The sequence below is a fragment of the Drosophila novamexicana genome, unplaced genomic scaffold (genome assembly GCF_003285875.2).
Source record: "Drosophila novamexicana strain 15010-1031.04,08,12 unplaced genomic scaffold, DnovRS2.1 tig00001059-arrow-arrow-pilon, whole genome shotgun sequence".
NCBI lineage: Eukaryota > Metazoa > Arthropoda > Insecta > Diptera > Drosophilidae > Drosophila > Drosophila novamexicana.
In genome coordinates, this window is record NW_020824837.1 from 980,808 (window position 1) to 1,000,724 (window position 19,917).

A 19,917-nucleotide genomic window follows, 5' to 3' on the forward strand; every position below is an offset into this window, starting at 1 on the left:
AAAGTTTTGTCGCTAGCTTAAAAATGTTGCCTCTGTCCCCCCCTACAGTCCGAAAAAGTACTTGAGAACATATTTGCTATCAGTTGGCGTCCAGTTGCCGCTGCCGCTGCCGATGCCGCTGCTGTAAGTCGCCAGCCCCTACCCAAAAAACGTTTCCAATTTTGTTTGTCTGTCTGTTTGTGCCCTATGGCCCAGGCCCCTCTCCTACTGCCTTCCTGCCTGCTGCCTGCTGCTCTGTTTGTTTGTTGCTAGTTTTTGGGGCAGCAAATTTTTGTGCCACATCGTGTCTGGGTATCATTTTGGTGCGCTGCTCGCGCTGGCAGCGCTGCCTGCTGCGTGCTGCGTGCGGTTGGCAGCGCTGCCAAGTGTTGCATCCGTTTCCTGTTGATAGTCAGTGGCGTGCAAATAGAAGCTGCTTTTACTTGAATTTATTTGCGGCACATCACGAGACAGGTCTCCAATTGAAACCCCCTCCCCCCGATCGAGGCCCGCTAACCCCTTGAGTTCTCTGTTTAACAAAGTCAAACAATTTCATGCAATTAAAACCGTTTTTCATTAAAAATGCAAATTTCAAATGCAAAACGAACTCGAGTCACGTCAAGCATCAAGAAATACACACATACACACACAGACCCACACACACACACACACACTGTGAAGCACACACTTCAAGCTCGCACACCCTTTTGCCCTCCTCCCTCCCGCTGGTTGAGTGTTTGTTTTCATGCAACTTGGTTCGAGTTGGTTCTCGGGGCAGGTACTTAACTTGATGTCACCAAACAAAAGCACTTTGTTTTAACATGTGCCCCGACACTGCATGCCCAGCGCCACCGATCCCCCCTCCGGCCAACCCTTTTGGCCATGCCTAAAAGCCGCTTGTCTTGTAAACAATCATAAAAAATAATAAAATGCCATAAAGTTGAAAATGTTCCAAAACACTGAGAAAGACTTGGTGCCAAAGAGACGTTGGAAGGGGGAGAGAAGACAAAGGGAGTTGCTTACATTTTTTGTTTTTTGGTTCTTATAACTTCCCCAACAATAGAAAAAAGAAGTAAACGTGTTCTCATCGGGAATGTCCGACCAGGAGATACCCTGAACCCAAAGCGAGGCTGTTAATACACAAATACATGCGCAGTTTATGCAGGAGTTGTGCTTCTTCTTCTAATTACCCCACACTATGTATGGGTAATGCCCTCTTCAGTAACTTCGGTGTTTATAGTCCGATCTGAATACAATGTAAGAGATATCGACAAAAAATATAAATTCGTTAAATATCTAACCAGTCTTGGCTAAGTATGCTTAGTTCATCGTCCTGGCCAACAATATATATAAATTGTGCATTATGGGGTCGGATATGCTTCCTTCTGCTTACTACAAGCATGTTCACACAACCAATATACCCTTCTTATCCATTTGTTAAGAGTTCAGTGTATAAACATACACATGCCACAACTCCAATGCTTAGATCATTGTCTCTTGACTGCTGCTGCTGAGGATGTTGTTGCCTTTGTTTTGTGCACCCTGTCCAAAGACGCAGCCCTAACCCCCGAAATCCCCGGCGATGCGCTCGCAAGTCTGCAGCGCGGCACTTAAAATCCTGTGACGTCTGTAGCTTTCGCATTGTCAGGGACTCTGCCAGGATTGTTCGTCCTGCATTGTTACTGTGCTAATGTGTTGCCCCAGCTGCAGCTCAAGACGTTACGTTCTGACAATTTTAAGCGGCTTTCGGGTTACAGAATTCATATGTATCATCCGGTCAAGTGCTTGCCAGCAAGTGTGGGCACTTTACAAGGGGAATTTCATAAGAATCACAAATGCGTTCACTTATGAAGAGCAACTGTCTGATCAATTATCATCTAATATTGTATTGTACAGTTTCAGAAAGAAAGACAGAGAGAGAGAGAAAGACCAATCATCTGTCCCTTGCCCCTTACCTAAACGCAAAGTCTTGTCTAGATCGGACTACTACTATATATTATACCTCCATATGAAGAATCATTGAATGATATTTTGTATGAAATTTATATCTTCGTTAAACTCACAAATTAATATCTCCAAAGCCGTCAAGTAACAATTTTTCAAGGGTATTTAACCCTCGGCGTGCCGAAGCTAGCTCTTGTAGTTTTGGGCTAGTTTTACTCTAAAAATATCGCATTTAGCTGTAGAGAACTTTGGTGAGTAACGCCTCGACTTGTTTAGCTTCAGACTTTTACTTCTTGTGGTTGCTCTTGCTTGTGCCCTACCCAAAATGTGCGCAGAAATCAAGGTTCCTTCGCCTATTAAGTAGCTTTTGCTGGGTTAAAAGCGACCTTTGCACATTTTCAGCATGTTTGCAAAGTGGCTTTTGCGACTAACTGGAGGCCCCTTTGCCCCTTTGCACGTATGTGTGTGTGTTGAGTCTCTGCCTGACACAAAAGCAGCCAAACTGTCTCCAAGTTTGTGGTAGGGGGGAGTGTGAGTTGGGGAGCTGTTAGCTTGTTATGAGACGCCTCTTTACCTGCTCGAAGCATTTAGTAAAGTTATTGCGCAAACTTAAATAAAGTGCGAAGCGGGGGTAGTTGGAGCGGGGCAAGCACAACTAAAAATCGATATAACGCTGTGAATTTAATTTTCAACTTGTCTGACATTTTGTAATTGAAAACACACACACACGTGCGCGCACACACAGACAGAAAGACGTTGACACTTGACACACAACACCCAGCCGCAGCGGCAAATGCGAGCCGAGAGAAAGCCGGCAAAGCTGCGTATGGCCCATTACTAATACGCAGTGTGTGACAACCACAAGAGACAATTTGGCAGCTGCCAAAGGGTTGCCAGCGTCGTCGCCGTCGCGCCGCCGATTGCCCATCTGCTAGTCTGGGCCTAGGCGGTCGGCCAAGACCGGAAAGACTGCTGCCGCTGCAGTTCGAATACATTTTGCAGCAGCAATACACTGACAGAATATACTAAGTAAATACTACAAGTAAGTTGCATTTTGGACAGATAAAATAAGTAACAATTGCATTGAATGTAAAAGTTAAGCTTTACAGTCATAGGCAAAAGTATACTCTCAACATAAATGTCGTGCTTAAGTTTAGCGTTAGACGATCAGGATGCATGTCGCTTTCCTTTAAAATATTAAATGAATTTTTAATTTAGGTGCTCTTTAATTAAGCATAAAACTGATTGATTTAAGAGCTCAACAAACAAAAAAAGGCACAACAAAATCAACAAGAAAGTCTTTAACTCAAGGGTAACAATTCATGTGGCTTTATTTAAATAGGTTTGAATACTTTCCCTATAAATAGGCTTAAATTAAAAATAATATAAATAAAATATCAAAAAAAGGAGAAAATTCAAAGCAAGACATTGTCTAGATTGAATTGAATGGAATTTTGGTCTTAAAAATATCTACAAATGTTGGGCTTAAAAAACTACTTAAATTAAGAATTTCTTGCACAGTTAATGTTTTAATTTCATAAATAACGACCTCGTCTGGATTAAGGCAAACTTTAAACTTGAATTAAGTACAAAACCCAATTAATTTTTCTTAGTGCAGTATCCTGTGTGGCACACACAAATGCCACCACATGCACATTGAATCCACAGGCATTGTGGCTGTCTCGAAAACCCAAAAATCAAGAGGAGGAACTGAAGCAACAGTGGCTGAAGCTAGAGGGGGAGGGCCTGGTCGCCGTTCGGTTGCTCGAGTGGCCGCAGGGCAATTGGATATAATTTCTAATTACACGCTTGGACGGACTTTTTACTGTCAGCTTAGTTTACTGATGTCTCTATGTGTGGAGAGCTGCTGGGTGTGTGTACGCTTGTGTGTGTGTTTTGTGTGTGTAATTTGCTGCATGTAGTATAAGTGTAATTTGGCATTTTGATTTTTAATTGTGCGTCCACACAAGCCGCTGGCATAGAAAAATAATTTTCAGCAACTGGCAGCCTTTAATTAAACCAGATCGGACAGCTGGGGCATATGCATCGCATATATACATTTATATAGTTTGTGCGATTTGTAATTGTTGTAATTACAAAACTACACATGAAATTTGCATATTATTAAGCGAGCTGCGTTCTTGTTGTTGTCTGTTGCCTGGAGATGTGCAAATACATCAAGTCGGAGTCGTCTGCCTCTTCTGCTGCTTCTGCTTCTTCTTCTCTCCGGTTGCACGCCATAAATTGCTGTTGCAATTGCAATTGTCGCTCGGCTCTGCTCTTTGCTGGCGTTGTCAACACTTGAACACGCGCCAGCGACAGTCGAAAGGCAAAAAAAAACCCAGCCCAAAAATTATGCAACAGATTCTGAAAATTTGGCGCAAGAGATGCAGCAGCAGCAGCAGCAACAACAAGCAGCAGCCAGTTTATTTTTGTGCAATTACACAATGAGATAAGCAAAGCAAAAAAAAAACATATAAAAAGAATTTAGTTGCAAGTGATGGACCTGTAGATACCCTCGAATCAGAAAATGTTGCTGGAGTACTTTTATTGCTCTTATATCTCTATATCTATACAGAGAACGGTTTGTTTTCACTGACTGACGAACTTATATTTAAACTTTTTTATTTTTATTTATTAATCGCCAATCAGGGCGTAGAATGTTCTATAATGCGCTTAGTATCTATAGACTTTAACTAAGACGGCGTTTTGGCTAATATCACATGCAGCATGGGGGAAATGCGCGGAAAATAGTCGAAATCGAAACTTTTTTGTTGATCATTCGATCAGGCTCAAGTTTCATTCGTAAAGATCTTTGTGAATCTTTGATGTGAGTCGTATTTCATCCGCTCTTAGCTGGAAAATGGTTTCTTTCGATGCACTTCAAACTTGGCTTAAAGCGCAGTTACCTTAGAGAAAGGAAATCATGCATTGTTGTACTATTATAAATTCTACTTTTTAAGATATTCACATTTATCTGTTACATATAAGCACAAAATTGTGCTAAGCCGCTTCTTACGCCTGTTTTTACAGGGTATAATAACAAGAACGTTGTTGCCAGCGTCTGACATCGCTAGCGTCTGCTGCTGCTGCTGCTTCAGCTGCGACTGTCAACTGTCAGGCATTTTTTACTGCTGCTGCTGTTTTTGTTGTTGTTGTTGCTGTTTCACGCCATTATATTCGCAATATGATTATTATGCGAATGCAAAAGTGTTGACGTTGTCACGTTTGGGCCGCCTGGCTGCCTGGCTGCCTGTCAAGTGCGCGTACGAAAATGGCATTGACACAAGTGCCACATGCAGCGGCAAGTGGCAAGTAGCAGCAATTGCAACATGCAACTGCAGCATAGCCGACTAATTGGCTCATTTCTTTTTGGCCAACTTTCAATACACACACACACACACACACACATACACACCCACACACATACACACCCACACACACACACCCCCACACACATACATGTATAAATGACTGCTGCGGCCTCAAACGGTCAGGCGGGAGCATTTGATGTGACCCTCATCAAAAGCGATTTAAGTGCGAGAGTCCGGCAAAAGTTTTACTCTGCCCTTGGCAAATGTGCAAATAACAAATGATTTTGGATTTACCAGCACACACTTGTAAATAAAAGTGGACTCTGTCTCTCTCTCTCTGTATAAGTGTGTGTGTGTGTGTGTGTGTGTAATTATGTGCGTCATATACCAGCATGTTTGCCTTTGTTTTTGCCTGTCATGGCCGTTTTATGCCCCTTGGTCAAATCAAACGTAAGCCACAATTAAAACATAAAACAACAAAGAGAGAGACTGTAGTCGGGTATGTACGACTGGGAGATACCCTAAACTTAGCGAACAGCTATCGTTTTAAATGTTTCAGTTTCCTTATTTAAGAAGAAGGAAATTTAAGAAGAAAGTTTAAGGACTTAAATATGGTATTCAAAAGTGTAAATATTTCAAATCGGAAGGCTCTTCATTTTAAAATAGAATTTTACCAATTTTTGAAAGGCAATTGTAGGAAATAAACGAAAACTCTGAATGTTCTTAAACTATACCAATTCCTACATACTATATTTTATATGTCTAAGTCTTATAGCTTATGCTCAAAACATTAACTCCGAAATTCGATAGTTATCGATATGATGAAAATGTTTAGATGGCCTCAGCTGGTCGTTCTGATCAAGAATATAAATACTTTCTGGTATCGTAGGCGCCTCCTGCTGCTTGTGACATACCTTGTAAAGAAACAGTATACCTCTTTTATTCATTTTCAATGGGATCAGGGTATAAAACTACCAAGCATTCGACTGACTGGCGTGTGGTAGTATATGTATAGGTGTGTCCATGTGTATACATCAAACATTTTTTTTGTTGGTATTGTTTTTTGGTATCCTGTCGTTTGTTAAAGTAACAAGGGCCCATAATTAGTTCGAATTAGTTGCATCTGAGGTCTGCTTTTGGCAGCTGTGTCCAGATGTGGGGCTAGCTTCGCTTTTAAAACAAAGACCAAGTCGCCACTCGTTCTCTAGAGATTTTCAAGTATTCACTCAGACAAAACCGCCAACCAGCACCCACTTTAGACGCAGCGTAAGGGTCTATTTGACCCAAACCGCCGCCTGAGTGGCCAGCGGAGCGATGTTGACGTTGACGTTGTCATAAATCCGCGCCCGTGCTCGTTCTCGCTCTGTTGAGGCTGTCAGTAATTAGCGCGCTCACTCAGCGCTGAACACTCCTCAATCCCTTGCCCAAAGACCCTCAAACCCCGTTCCCGGTCCGTAAAGCTAACGAGTCACTTGTAAGAAAGCCAGCGCATCAATGGACCAGATAGCTGTGAGCACTGATGCAGTGCTGCCCGCATTTGAAAGGCACTTAAAGCTAGTTTTGGGATTGGCTTCTAAAGCCCAGGAAAGTAGCTAAATTTTAGTTAACGTAAAAGACTGCCAGAATGCGTGAAAAATCTTTGTTTCAATTATTTGATTAATATGCGAATTTATGGAATTTCAGTTAGCTCAATATTTGACAATAATAAGGCTGTCGCTATATCTTTCTATATACTCTTATCTGGTCTTTGGTTATATAGTAGAATATATATATGTATGTTCAATATATATTATATAATTTCAACTATTTATATATAAAAGCGTGTTCAAATCTGGTCTCAAAGTTGCTTTTAATCATATCGATAATTATCGATAGACACTATTGTGAGATGTCTTTTTAAATCTAACGCATTTGCTTTCTACTTCCTTTTTAAGATCATTTTAAACAATTTGGGTCAGCTCAAAGGCCTCAATACTTAATTCTAGTCGTCCTCTTCGGTTTTTAAAACAATACAATAATCGAAAATACGTGTGTAATGACAACTTTAACATGACGAAAGCGTTTCTAGTTTACTTTTCAAACATCGATAATTATCGTTAAATCGAAAAATGTGCTTTTATTTTAAAACAATGCCAAGTTACTTTACTCCTCGAACGCATCGAATAATATCGAAATCTCTAAGAAAATGTTTACTACGATAAAAATCGATCGTTGACTATCGATAAATTTCAGAAAAATCTCCAAATTTAAGCTGCCATAAAAGGAGGCTAAATTGCCAGCACTATTTGGCTGGAACTGTGCCTGCAACAGACAGACGTCTGCAATTAGTGTGCAGCACTCGGGCAGGCAACTAGCGAGCACATTTAGTGGCCAATGCTGCTTCAACTTCAGCTGCCGCTTCTGCTGCTGCTGCTGCTACTGCAACAAAGTGGTTGCCACGCGAGGCGCCTTCAAAGCAGAGATGATGTGGCATAGTGTGCCATGACACCGTTTCAGCGCGCGCAAACGGAGCATGAGCTCGGTTATGACTGACTGACTGACTGACTTCTTGACTGACTGACTGACTGACTGACTGGCTCGCTGGCTGTCCGGCTGACTGACTGATACATTCATTTATACGGCACGGAGCTGCTCTTGTGCACGTAGCCAGTGGCAGCCGCAGCAGCAACAAACAAGCCGCCACTTGACTTGCCAAACCAATTGGCGCTGCCGGCAACTGCAGACGCGCTGCCTTTGCATGTCAAAAGTCATCACCTTTATCGTTTTGCAGCATCTCGTGGCCCCTCGAAAGCCTGCCGTTAGCCGCAGTTGGCAAGCCAGCAGTAGCAACAGCAGCAGCAGCCATTTAGCCGGCTGCATTAGCTGTGGCAATATTATGACTGCAAGACCAGAGCTGGTGGGATTTTTGGTCCTGGCAGCCAGTTGTCCTGGCAGTCAAGTATATTGTAATTCATAATCCTGCGATTTAGCTGGCATAAGACACAAAACGCTTTATTTCTTGTTGTGGTTGAGGCTGAGGCTTAAGTCTCTCGAATGCTCCAGCGCCAGCTGCAACAACGTCTTCGTCTTCGCCTTCGACTTCGACTCTCGGTCCAAAAAATTTTGACACTGATTGTGTTTGTACTTGGGTGGATCCTTGGCTGGGTAGCTGGTTAGTTGGACGGGCGTTGGGTGGCATTTTAAGCCGTTAAGCACTGAAAATATTTCCATTGCCTTGGGTATAGTTGACGCGCTGCCTGGGTAAGTGGTGCTTTGGGCAAAGTGGTCACAATTATGGGTTCAATGTTTCCACTTGGATGGGAGGGCGTGGGGCGCTTCATCGGGCATATCATGGACCAAGCGCTGCTTATCGCTTAACCAAACAGCTTTAAGCAGTGCAAGTTATTGAAAATGCGACAGTTTTGTTGTTTATGTTTTTCAAATAGGTTTTTCTCTTTAATTATATATGTATGCTTCATCTTGTTCCTTGTCCCCATATACATACTTACTTTCCTTGGACATTTGTATTTTGTTTTTACATTCATATTCTGTATTCGCTTAACTAAAATGTACACATAACGCAAAAAACGAATTGCGAGCCGCTCGGCTCGTCCAGAAGCCACCACAATGTTTAGGCATAGTCCATATACAGTCATACATATACATACATATATATATAGTCGATAATCGTAATAATATATATGATTTTGAGTTTGTTTTCATATTTTGTTTTGCGTATTTACAATAATTTACATTCATATTAAGCACATACATTTGACAAAAGGTCGATATCTCTTGTTATCGATATCATGCTGTTATCGATCTAACTATATTTTGTAATCGATACTATTTTGATATATCGATATATCGACATTAAACGATCAATGTATTTGTTTTTTGTTTTTTTTTCGATACGCTTTTTATCGGCCTATCGATATTTCGATAGACTTGCTTTGATAGTTTGCTACGGTTATATTCACTGTACAGCACCTGCTTTCCGGTTACCGGCTTTCGATATACGAATTTTCGAATTTTACTTAACATTTAGGTAGTTTAATTATTGTTCTCTCTGTATCGACTGCTGCATACCCTCATTATTTTTTTGCTGCTCTAGTTCATCGAACGACTTAAATTCTCTTTTGCAATTTTTTGTTTTTGACTTTCTTTGGTCGCCTCTCTTGGGTTATTTACATGCTGATCCTTCTGCTGCTGCTAAATGATATACATAATTTATAATATATATGTATCCAAGTCCTTCGTATAAATTCTGTAGAGTTATCTAACGGCTGTAGCCGGCCTGCTGCGCATATATAAAAATAACTGTTTATCATCTATCATCTGTCGCTATCTCTGTCTGGCAACCACTAAACATTCGTTACGCCCAACTTGGCCAGATTCCCGAGCGTTATGGCATCTCCCGGCTGCAATCGCAACGCCGCCTTATAACTAGCCGCCGCATGATTTGTCCGTCCCAGCAGATGTAATATCGCACCCAGATTCGTGTGAGCGTGTGCATCATCCGGACGCAGGGCGACAGCCTGAAGCGTGAAGTCAAGAAAATACGAGTTCTATTAAAACCAGTTCAGGTTCATAGTACAGATCCTTGCTCACCTTGCGATACCACAGCTCCGCCTCGACTTTGCGATCGAGCAGGCGGAGTGAGGTGGCCGCTGCCACCACCAGAGCATAGTCCGCGGGCGCCAGCTCTGCGGCGCGTCGATGATAGACGGCGGACTCGTGATGTCGTGACTGCAGCGCCAGAAATTCAGCTAAGGTGGCAAGAAAAACAAAAACCAAATATAAGCCATAAGAAGATAAGGAACCGTGCCGAACTACCCACCATAATGGTGATACACGCTGGCCTGTTCCGGTGCCAGTTTCAGCGCGCGCTTGAACCACATCTCCGCCTCCGAGGCCCGACTGCTCTACAGAGAGAGAAGAAAGCTCGTCAGTCAGCTGAATAAATAAATACCATCAACTGCTAAGCAGACTTTTTACCTACATTTCTGGCCAGCGTTATGCCGTAGCTGATATGAGCCGCCACCTGATTGGGCTGCAGCTCCAGCGCGGCGCGATGATGCCGTTCCGCCTCGTCCCATTGCTGTAGTCGGCCAAAGACATCGCCGATGCGCTGATACAGCACCTCGCGTTGTTGCAGCAGCGTTGGCAGCGAGGACAGTGCCTCTCGGTAGACGGCCAGCGCGCGCTGTAGCTTGCCCTGCTCCACGTAAAGTGCGCCCAACTGCAGATACGCTGAGCTTCTGGCCTGATCGTGTGCGCTACGATCGCGCACCGTTGCACCCTCCAGCGTGGCGCCCACTTGCAGTATCTCGATGGCTTGCTGACGCTTGCCCAGCGCAATGAATGATATGCCCAGATTGAGGTAGGCCACTGTGGGAAAAGAGTTGTTAATGCATAACTGTAAAGAAGTTCGACTAAATTCGTAAAATATACAGAATAGTTTGTTTGGTGTGAGTAAAGTCGTTTGAATACTTGTGAGTATATTTATAAAAAAGTTCGAGTACTAAGAGTAGTTCGTATACATTTATGGGGAGCTATATAGCTACGCATAGCATAGTTCGAAAGGAGGGAGTTTGTGTATTTAGTATATATAGTACTTAGAGAATATCTACAAACTTAATTTAATTTTTATTATTATACTTGAAAAAGCTTGAGTATTTGGAGAGTATTTGTGCAGTATCTTGGATATCTAAAGTATATGTGTTGAATAGTTTGAGTATATCTATTAGTCTTTGTATAACTAGTATATGTGCTTAAAGTAGTTTGAGTACTTAAAGTGTATCTATGCGGGATTTCGGTTTTTAAAGGTATATGTGTCAAATAATTTAACACTCACATTCTCTAGGGAGAACACTTTAAATAAATCGCGAAGTCTGTCTATAAATTATCTTAGTACTTGGAGTGTCGAGTAGTCTACTTTGAGTATTTAGAGTACATAGATAGAGTAGTTTAGCTATTTAAAGATTATGTATAGTTTATTTATGCTACTGTGGCAAATGGAAGTTATTTAAGTTTATGAGTAAACTAGTTTATTTATTTAAAGTTATAAAATAGTTCTTGCACTCACCTGCCAGGCTTGGCCGAAATTTGATGGCGCGCTGAAAGCACTCAACGGCAGACTTGTAGTCCTGTTGATTCTGATGCAGTATGCCCCTGCAAGTGAATGAAAGAGAAAACGCATAAGAAAAGGAAAACGAAAGCGAAAGCGTTGCCATTACATAATTGACGGCTGCTGAACTTGTCGCGTACTTCTGCCCCTCACTCGAGATCTAATTAGAGCGCCCTGCGGCAGGCGGCTGCCACTTGATGGCGCCTAGAAATCTGTCAAGTATTTGACAGTCAACGCGTCAAGTGAAAGGCGCAACGAGTGCTAAGGGCGATGTGGGCCAGCCTGAGCCATACTTAAGAATGCTCAGATTTATCTAATTAGTTGGCCCAACAAATGCAGTTGCTTTTTTAAGCAGGCGGCTTTGCTGCTTTCTGAGACATTAAAAAACAAATTAATATAAATAAATGCAATAATGTTGCAAGAGAAGGCAACTAGGAGCTGTTCATCGCTGCGTCTGGCTGAAGTATTTCTTTTTTTCTGACCAATCATTTTTATGGCCCCTCTATAACATACTGACCTTAGCTATACATCTCATCAGTAAGAATTTAATTCCCACACACGGCCATAATAATCGAGTTACTGCTCAGGTATATGTACACACCTTTGCTCACCTCGCGAAATGATAAATTTCGCATTCCAATTCTAATACACTCGGCAAGTGTATAAGAAATCAAATTACACGATTCGATGATTTCAGGTATCGCTGTTTGTTGTTTGGTTGCGTAGCGCGCTCTACACGGGATGCCATTGAGTCCCTGTGTCCCGACATAAATATATATATATATATATATATACAAATATGTATAGCTCCCAACTTCAACACTCCTACCACGCCTTATGCTCAGCAAATACAGGTAATATAAAGAATTTCGCGTGGTTTTTTCTCGCAACAGCTGCAAACATCTGTCTGAATAGATGGATGGGGCTGTCCTTGTATGCTACCAGAGCAGCTCCATGACAGAGTACAGGATATTGAAGGGGTGAGGGGTGGGTCGGGGGGGGGGGGGGGGGGGGGGGGGGGGGTTCGGTAATCAGTCAAGCAAACGTATACGAATGCCGCTAGCATTTGCTATTGATGGCTTGATCGCAGTAAATAATATAGTATGTGCAAACAGCTGTTTATCCTTTGAGCGCGAAACAGGAAATAGCATCTACAACTCCTACCCGCACTTCTACACACACACACACACACACACACAGTCTCCCCCGGGGACAGCCTTGTGCTGCTGACAACATTGATTTTCGATTAGCGTGGGGCAAACATGTCACGCGGTTGCTTCCTGCGTGCCGTTTGTGGCTTGTTTCCCCTGTTTCCCCTCTTGTTGTTGTTGTTGTTCTTTAATGTTCTTGGACATTGAAGGTTTCGGCGCCCGGGGCTAATTCACGTATTCTTTGTTCAGCGGGACAGCCAGGATATGACAGCAGCCGATTCAATGTGACCCGATTCTGAACCATTGACTTTTGAGTACTTTGACATTAAACAGCGCAGTCCGCTGTTCAAAGTGGAGAGGGGCGAGCGGCTTAGCCGACCAAAATCGCATGCAATAATCTGGCATGCAACAAGGCTCCGGCAGCACCGCTTGCGGCACTCGACAGGAGTTGCAGGCGGCAAATAAAAAAAAAAAGGTAAAAAAACAAAAAACACAGCGAGCATACAAAATGACGCACTGAATATTCAAAGCACAACTCCGCGTGCAGTTTTTATACGCTCTCCCACTTTCAATACCCTGTAAGGCGGAAATGAGCGTGAGGGAATATACCCCTTTTGTTGCTGTCTATGACATGCTGTCTAAAACATGCTAATTTGGCATGACTCACGACAATGGGCAAAATATAAATATGTGGATAATTATGAATGCATTAATATATATACATTTGTGAACCTCTTCAGATATAAAACCTAGATATAAGCAGAACCATTGCCGCAGAGCTTTGTATTTTTCAATGCTGATCTTGACTGGTTTATTTATTAAAGTGTATTCCATTCTTTCCCTAAATTTAAAGATGACTTAGAGCAATATGAAATGATTTGAAAGAAAGCGTTTATGTTAAGGAGCGTTCACTGTAGTTGTGACAATTGTTCAAGCTTAAAACTTGTATCCAAACAAGTCAAAAAACTGCCTGCTGTTTAAAGTTTGAAAAAAAAGGGGTATCTCGCAGTCGTGCAGCTTGCAAATGCAACTTTCCGCCGTGTTTATTTCTAGTTGAAGCAACTAAAACACATGTTGTTGCTGTTGTTGCTTGTTGTTTTTGCATGGCATAGAATTGTTTGGTTCTTGCTGCTGCTGCTGCTGTTGGCTTTTCTTTGCTGTCTCGTCGCGTCGCATCGCTGCGAAATATGCGCAATGAGTGAAAATGCAATGCGAACCGACAACAGAGAAAGCAGCACGCTTACAGACTTTGTCAGACGTTGACAGACAAATAGGGTGGGCTGCTGGGCTGAGGGTTGACAAAAAGACAGAGCTCCTTCCTGGAGGCTAGAGTGTGAAACGTGAAGGACTTTTGTTAAGTCGAGCAGCGCCGGGAAAAGTATGCAATGAAAAAGTGAGCAGCACGAAATGCGCATAGTTCTGCAAAAGGCGTATATATAAAAAAAGGGAATTTTCTCAACCCCGCTCCCAGCTGCCGCTGCCGCTGCTGCTGCGTAAATACCCTTTTGGATGCCAGCAAGAGCCTGCGGAATACAACAGAATGGGCTTCATTTGACAGCTTGTTGGGCATTGTGCTCCATCCCGGCCATCCAGAGCTGCATTACAGCCATAACAGTGTCTAGCTGCAGCGCTCGACAGCCAGCCTTGAGTATCAAAATGGTCCCACTAAATGCGCATACCAGCTACAGGCCAAAAACACAGACACAGATAATGAAAATGGCTGCGTTGACTCAAAAAAAAAAATCGAAGAAAAAGATGATAACTGGCTGCCATTTATCCGAGCACTTGAAGCGTGCTAAAGCGTTGTGTGTCGCATGTCATGCGGGACAGCAGCTCATCTAACGGCAAACATCCATGTTAATAACACTAGCTAACAAGGTTTGTGTACAAAATAACAGCGTAGTTGGGAAGATTAAAAGTGTACAACAATTTTAGCTTCTTAGCCGATTACTGATATTTTTCAATGTTGTAGTTGATAGTTAGTATCAATCATTTAATCATTAGAGTTTTATAACAATTGTCCGAATGAAATGCATTTCCATTTTTTGCCAATAAACATAAGTTTCAAGAATTCCTTCTTTAAAACTTATTTTCCTCCAGTTATTTAAGATAATATTATTTGATTTAGAATAACCTGAAAGCTACCAGCATTGAAGATGTACGAATTCCTTGAGATTTTACGAATCAAACAACTCTCAGTTTCTAGCTATAAACTAGAAATTTGTTCACGAGTGTAAAGGTAGCCCGCAAAAGCGACGCCCTGCTGCCTATTTGAGCAAATGGCTGCTAAGTGCTCAACTAGTTGATATACTCACAAATTAAAGTGTACGTCCGCCATGTTGGGCCTGTACCGGATGGCCTCCTGCAGCACCTGTTTGGCCTCCTCGTAGCGGGCCTGAGAGCTCAGCACGCTGCCCAAATTGCCCAGCGCTGTGTGGAAACAGAAGTTGCAGCCAAACTGTGCAAAATGTAAAACGACTTGCGACTCACCTTTTGGCGGATTGACGTTAATGGCGCTGCGAAAGAGACTCTCCTCGTCCCGCCAGTCCGCATTGCGACGCACAGTTCGCACACACAAGGCGACGAGCAGCACGCTGAAGCCGATCAGGAGCAGGAGACGGCGTGTCCTGGATGCGCGGACGCCAACAGCACCACAAGCCAACAGCTTGGAGACGCCATAGCCAACGAGCAGGCAGAAGCCGACGCTGGGCAGGTACAGCAGACGCTCGGCCACCACAAAGCCCACATAGAAGAAGAGATTGCTGGCGGGCAGAAAGGGCAGCGTGAGAAATGCGCAGGACATGAGCAGAATGCAAGCGTTGCGCGCGGCGACAGACATGCCGCCCAGCATATAGTCCGTGGAGGAGCTGGAACCGGAGCTGCAACCGGAGCTGGAACTGGAGCTGGAGCAGCTGCTGGTGCTGCAATTGGAGCTGGTGCTGGTGCTGCTGCTGTTGCTGCCGCTGCTCTTGTTGCTGGCCGTTGTGCTGTTGCTGCAGCTGCTGCTGCTGCGCGAGCCGCGGAAAGCCTTGTGCAGCGCCAGGCTGACGGCGGAAGACACGAGTTGATGCGGCGTATGTGTTGCATGCGTTGCATGTGACTGCGAATGTGTGTGTGCGTGCGTGTGCGGATGCGGATGCTGATCGCCATAAACATAGGCGCCATTGCTGTTGTTGTTGTTGCAGTCGCTGCAAGGCTGCTTGGCATAAGGCAGCGCCGTCTGCTGATAGGCTGCCTCAAAGGCTTGGTACTTGTTGCTGTTGTTATTGTTGTTGTTGTTGTTGGCGAGTCGCTTGCGCTTGGCGCGTGACTTGCGTCCCACCTTTTGTATATGATACTGCGGATAGCCGACGCCATTAACACCTGCCACATCCGAATAGTCGCTGCTGTGCAAAAGCACCTTGCAGCCCCGCCAGGCTACGCCCAGCAGCACAGTGTAAAAGCAGGCGGACTGCGCGTTGCGTCGATCCCAGATCGTTGTTACGCGCGGCAGCGCATCCATGCCCCAATCGAAGCTGAGCACCTGCGGCTGCAGCAACAGCTTCAGATTGACAACGGGCAGGTGCAGAAAAGTCAGCAGTCGTGTCCAGGTCGAGGCAGTCCGTGCAATGGGATTATCCGCGCTGGAGAAGGCGCTCTGTGGTCCAGGGACCACGACCAGGCGATAGTACACACTGCAGCCGAGCGCGCCAAGCACAAAGCACAGCGAGCGCAGGCGTTGCTAAGAAAGAAAGAGATGGGCAAAGATATAAATATACAGATAAGGGTAAAGAGAGATATAGATAGAAATAGAGATAGAGATAAAGATACAGCTAAAATTAGAGATAGATATGAATATGGATATAGAATATGGAATATGAAATATGGAGTATGGAATATGGAATACGGAATATGGAATATGAAATATGGAATATGAAATATGGAATATATGGATATGGATATGGATATGAGATAAATACTGTTTAATATCTATAGATAAGCATGGATCAGTCTCACCTTATCCACCTGTCCGCTAAGGCCGCGCATCACATCGAAAGCCGCGCACACGAGCAGCGCGGTTATCGCTGTTTCTTTGCAGAGAAGCGCCGCCAGCGCGAAGAGGAGCGTGGTGGCCAGTGCGAGCCATTGTCGCGGATCGGCTGATTCGCGCCAGCGCATGTGCCGCAAATAGCTGAGGTACGTGAGCAGATAGCAAACGCAGGCGGCCACATCTGCGCGTCCCACGACGCCCGCCACCGCCTCCGTGTGTATGGGATGGGCGGCAAAGAGGGCGCCCGCGGCCAGCACCGCCCAGAATGAGGCAAGCAGGGTGCGTGCCACACGCACCACCAGCGCCGTCGCCACGCAGTGCAACAAATTGTTGCCCAGATGAAAGCCCCACGGCGCAAAGCCACCGGCCAACAGATAGTTCAGGCGGAAGCTAAGCACGCACAGCGGTCGCCAGGAGCCGTGCGAACCGCTGTCCGTCAACGGCGTGCCCCAAAAGTCATTGCCAAAGCTGCGCTGCCAGCTCGATCCACCAGAGACGTCCGCATTGGCTAAAATGGCGCGTCTGTAAGGAAAAATAGAAAAATCAACAGATTTAATGAAACGTATCTAAAAAGTTCAACAGCTCTACAGAAAATTAGCTTTAAAAATTGTTTAACAATTTGTGACATCAAAATTTAGAATGCAGATTTTAACTGGAGGTCGAAACAGGTTTTAAATTTCATCAACCTTAAAAATTGGTGCAGTTTTGAGAAAGTTCTGCTAGTTCGATTTCAATGGATGGCATTTGTAAGGATTTGGGAACTTAATATGCGAAATCTTTTAAAAATTCGAAACAGTTTTCGTTTTTGAAATTCGCAAACAGAAAGAAGTTTCTGGAGAATGGCCAAATTTACAAGACAAATTTGTTTGTCGAATATTTTTGGGCGTGATTTTCTTGATATGCTGTCGTATTTGTAACGATAGTTTTCTGCCTGGAAATTTGTCGAGAAATTGTTGTTTATTGAATAGAATGGCCTGAAACAACGCAGCCCGTTGCATGTTTTTGCACTTTTGTTCTGAGCCACACTGACAACCTGATACGATCCGCCACAATATACGAGAGCGGGATTGTATGGGGGGAGAGGGAGCTTGACTGTGAGTCGCTGTTGTCACTGTGTCATCGGGCTTTCCAAAACGACAACATCATTGAAGCCAGTTGCTGTGTGCGGGGCGGTTGCTTTTGTGGAAGCGCACCTGGACACTTTTGCACGCACAGCAGGCGGACTATGTGGGATTTTGGTGAGGTATTCGTGACAGAGCAAGCAGCGCAAACCCGTAAAACAGCTCGTACGCTGCCTCTATTGGGGAATGATGTTGCCGTTGCTGTGGTTCGCATAAACAAATGCCGCTCTAATGCCGCACAAAGTCGCCTCGAGTCGCCTTCTTGTCAGCCAGTCAGCCGCAGCGTGTGCTATGTAGCAGAGTGTACCATATATATAAGTGTGCATATATATTTGTGTGCAGGTGTGTGTGCCTTGAAATTCGATTTTAAGTACCAGTGAAATTCCATTGCAGTAACCAGGCATGCCACATGCCACATAGAAACTCGCCCCAATTTCAGCAATTTTATTTTATTTTTGTCTATTTTTTTTTGTTGAGACATTTAAGATTTTTACAGTGTGTGTTTGTGTGTGTGCGTATTTGCTCTTCACTTAAATACATAAATTTGCCCGAAAGCTTAAAGATTGGTGAAGAGTTGGTCTTGATTTAGCTGCTTACCTGTCGTCATAGACAAAGCCCGCATTAAGTGTGTTCAAATATAATACGAAAGCCAGACCGCAGCACAGCAGCGTGGTGTAGTCCATGCTGCAAAAGAGGAGGAAGAAGAAAATAGAGTGTTAATTTGAGTAAATATTTAGTAAGCAAAGAAACTTCAGCAAGGAAACTTTAAAAATAGCATGACATTTATTTGAGAATTACAAATTCTCTAGTTAAGAATATAGTTTGGGAGTTTAATGTTAAGAGTTTTACAGATAATTAAATGAATCAATAGATTTTTTATTATTATAAGCCTTAAAAAACAAATGCTGATGGAATTCTGCGATTAAAATCTATGCTATCCGTTCTAAAAACAAATTCCGACAGAATTATCGGAATATAATCCATGATATCCGTTCTCAAAACAAATTTCAATAGAATTTTCTAATTATAATCCCCGCTATCAATACTAAAGGCAAATTCCGATCGAATTATGGGAATATAAACCGCCCTAAAAACTAATTCCGATGGAATTTCTAGATTATATTCTATCCATTTGGTGTAAATAAGAATCTGAATGCGATTAATCTATAGACCTATAAATTCTAAACAGTGCTGGTAAACATCGCGAAATTAGTTATACAACAACATAATACAACAAATATGAAGCTCAGTAATCTCTCATAAACTTTTTGAGTACTTGCATGTAACAAACTTTGCTTTTGACTTCCTCTTAAAAACGTTATCTAAATATTTTAATTTTAGAATAAAGTTTTTTATGCACAAGCATCGATTGGTAGGGTTTGCGAATACGTTCTTGCTATGATTGCTCGAGGGCTCATATGGCATGCTGCCTAGCATTGTGGCTTAAATAATTATAAACATTTCAATAAGTCGTATTCGTTTAGTTTTTTTTTTACCCATTTATCCATTTTGCTCTCTGTTTTTTCTGGCTTTTCATGATTGTTGTTGTTGTTGCCGTCGTTTTGCCAACGGCTGCAGCAGACGAGACAAAAAATGAAACAAGAGTTTGTGGCAGTAGCTTTTCCTTTTATGTGAAAATGTGCAGGTACGTTGCATTCATGGCGCTTCCTCTTGGCATTTGGAACTCAGCTGACGGCAGTTGGCCGGTCCGTTGATGATGTTGCAGCAGCCATTACACATAATGAGCGCCAGCCGGGGCAACAGGATGATGCTGCTGTTGCTGTCTCTATGCACATTTGTTGCTGCGGTTGCCAACGTCAACATGTGGATGCAACCCCCCTTGAGCACAGCAGCCACACGGCCCCGCGCGCCATTCGTTCGTCGCAACAGTTGCAGTTGTTGCTGTAACAGCCAGACAATAAAGGCTATCAACAACGTTATGCTTGTGCATGTCTCTGGACCCGGCCACACGTTGCAAATGTTTGCTGCTCTTAATGCACCAAATAATGAACACATGCCGCCGCCGCCGCCCCCAGTCGCATGTGGCGCTCACCGGCACATTAAGCCGTTCCCCTTGAATGGCAAGTCACCCGCAAGTTGGCTAACAGTCCACACTCCAATTTCCCATCGTCCCTTTACGCTGTTTGTTGCGTTTTTTTCTTTGTCCTGCGCCTTTGTGCGGATGCTGGCTGATTTCTTCTTCCTTTTGTATACCCTGTATCCATTACAAATTGATTTTAGCAGGGCGTATGGCTAAGGTATATGCAAA

The 19,917-nt window shown here is 43.5% G+C and overlaps 1 protein-coding gene across 3 annotated transcripts in view; it reads right to left on the minus strand.

Annotated features, from left to right (window-relative positions):
- Positions 1-8,910: 8,910 nt before the first annotated feature.
- Positions 8,911-19,917, minus strand: part of LOC115765977 (protein O-mannosyl-transferase TMTC2) — a 40,943-nt gene continuing 29,936 nt past the window's right edge. Inside the window, exons 1-10 of one of the 3 annotated variants that reach the window (XM_030709736.1) lie at positions 19,145-19,627; positions 18,246-18,332; positions 16,494-17,049; positions 14,988-16,218; positions 14,813-14,927; positions 11,305-11,390; positions 10,219-10,607; positions 10,057-10,141; positions 9,828-9,985; positions 8,911-9,754 (exon numbers count right to left, since the gene is read on the minus strand). In XM_030709736.1, the coding sequence (XP_030565596.1) occupies positions 9,581-9,754; positions 9,828-9,985; positions 10,057-10,141; positions 10,219-10,607; positions 11,305-11,390; positions 14,813-14,927; positions 14,988-16,218; positions 16,494-17,049; positions 18,246-18,332; positions 19,145-19,185 (2,922 nt within the window). In that variant the 5' untranslated portion in view covers positions 19,186-19,627 and the 3' untranslated portion in view covers positions 8,911-9,580. Of the gene's footprint in view, positions 9,755-9,827; positions 9,986-10,056; positions 10,142-10,218; positions 10,608-11,304; positions 11,391-14,812; positions 14,928-14,987; positions 16,219-16,493; positions 17,050-18,245; positions 18,333-19,144; positions 19,628-19,917 lie in introns of those variants that run through there. The other 2 variants (XM_030709735.1, XM_030709737.1) reach the window with 2 other exon arrangements.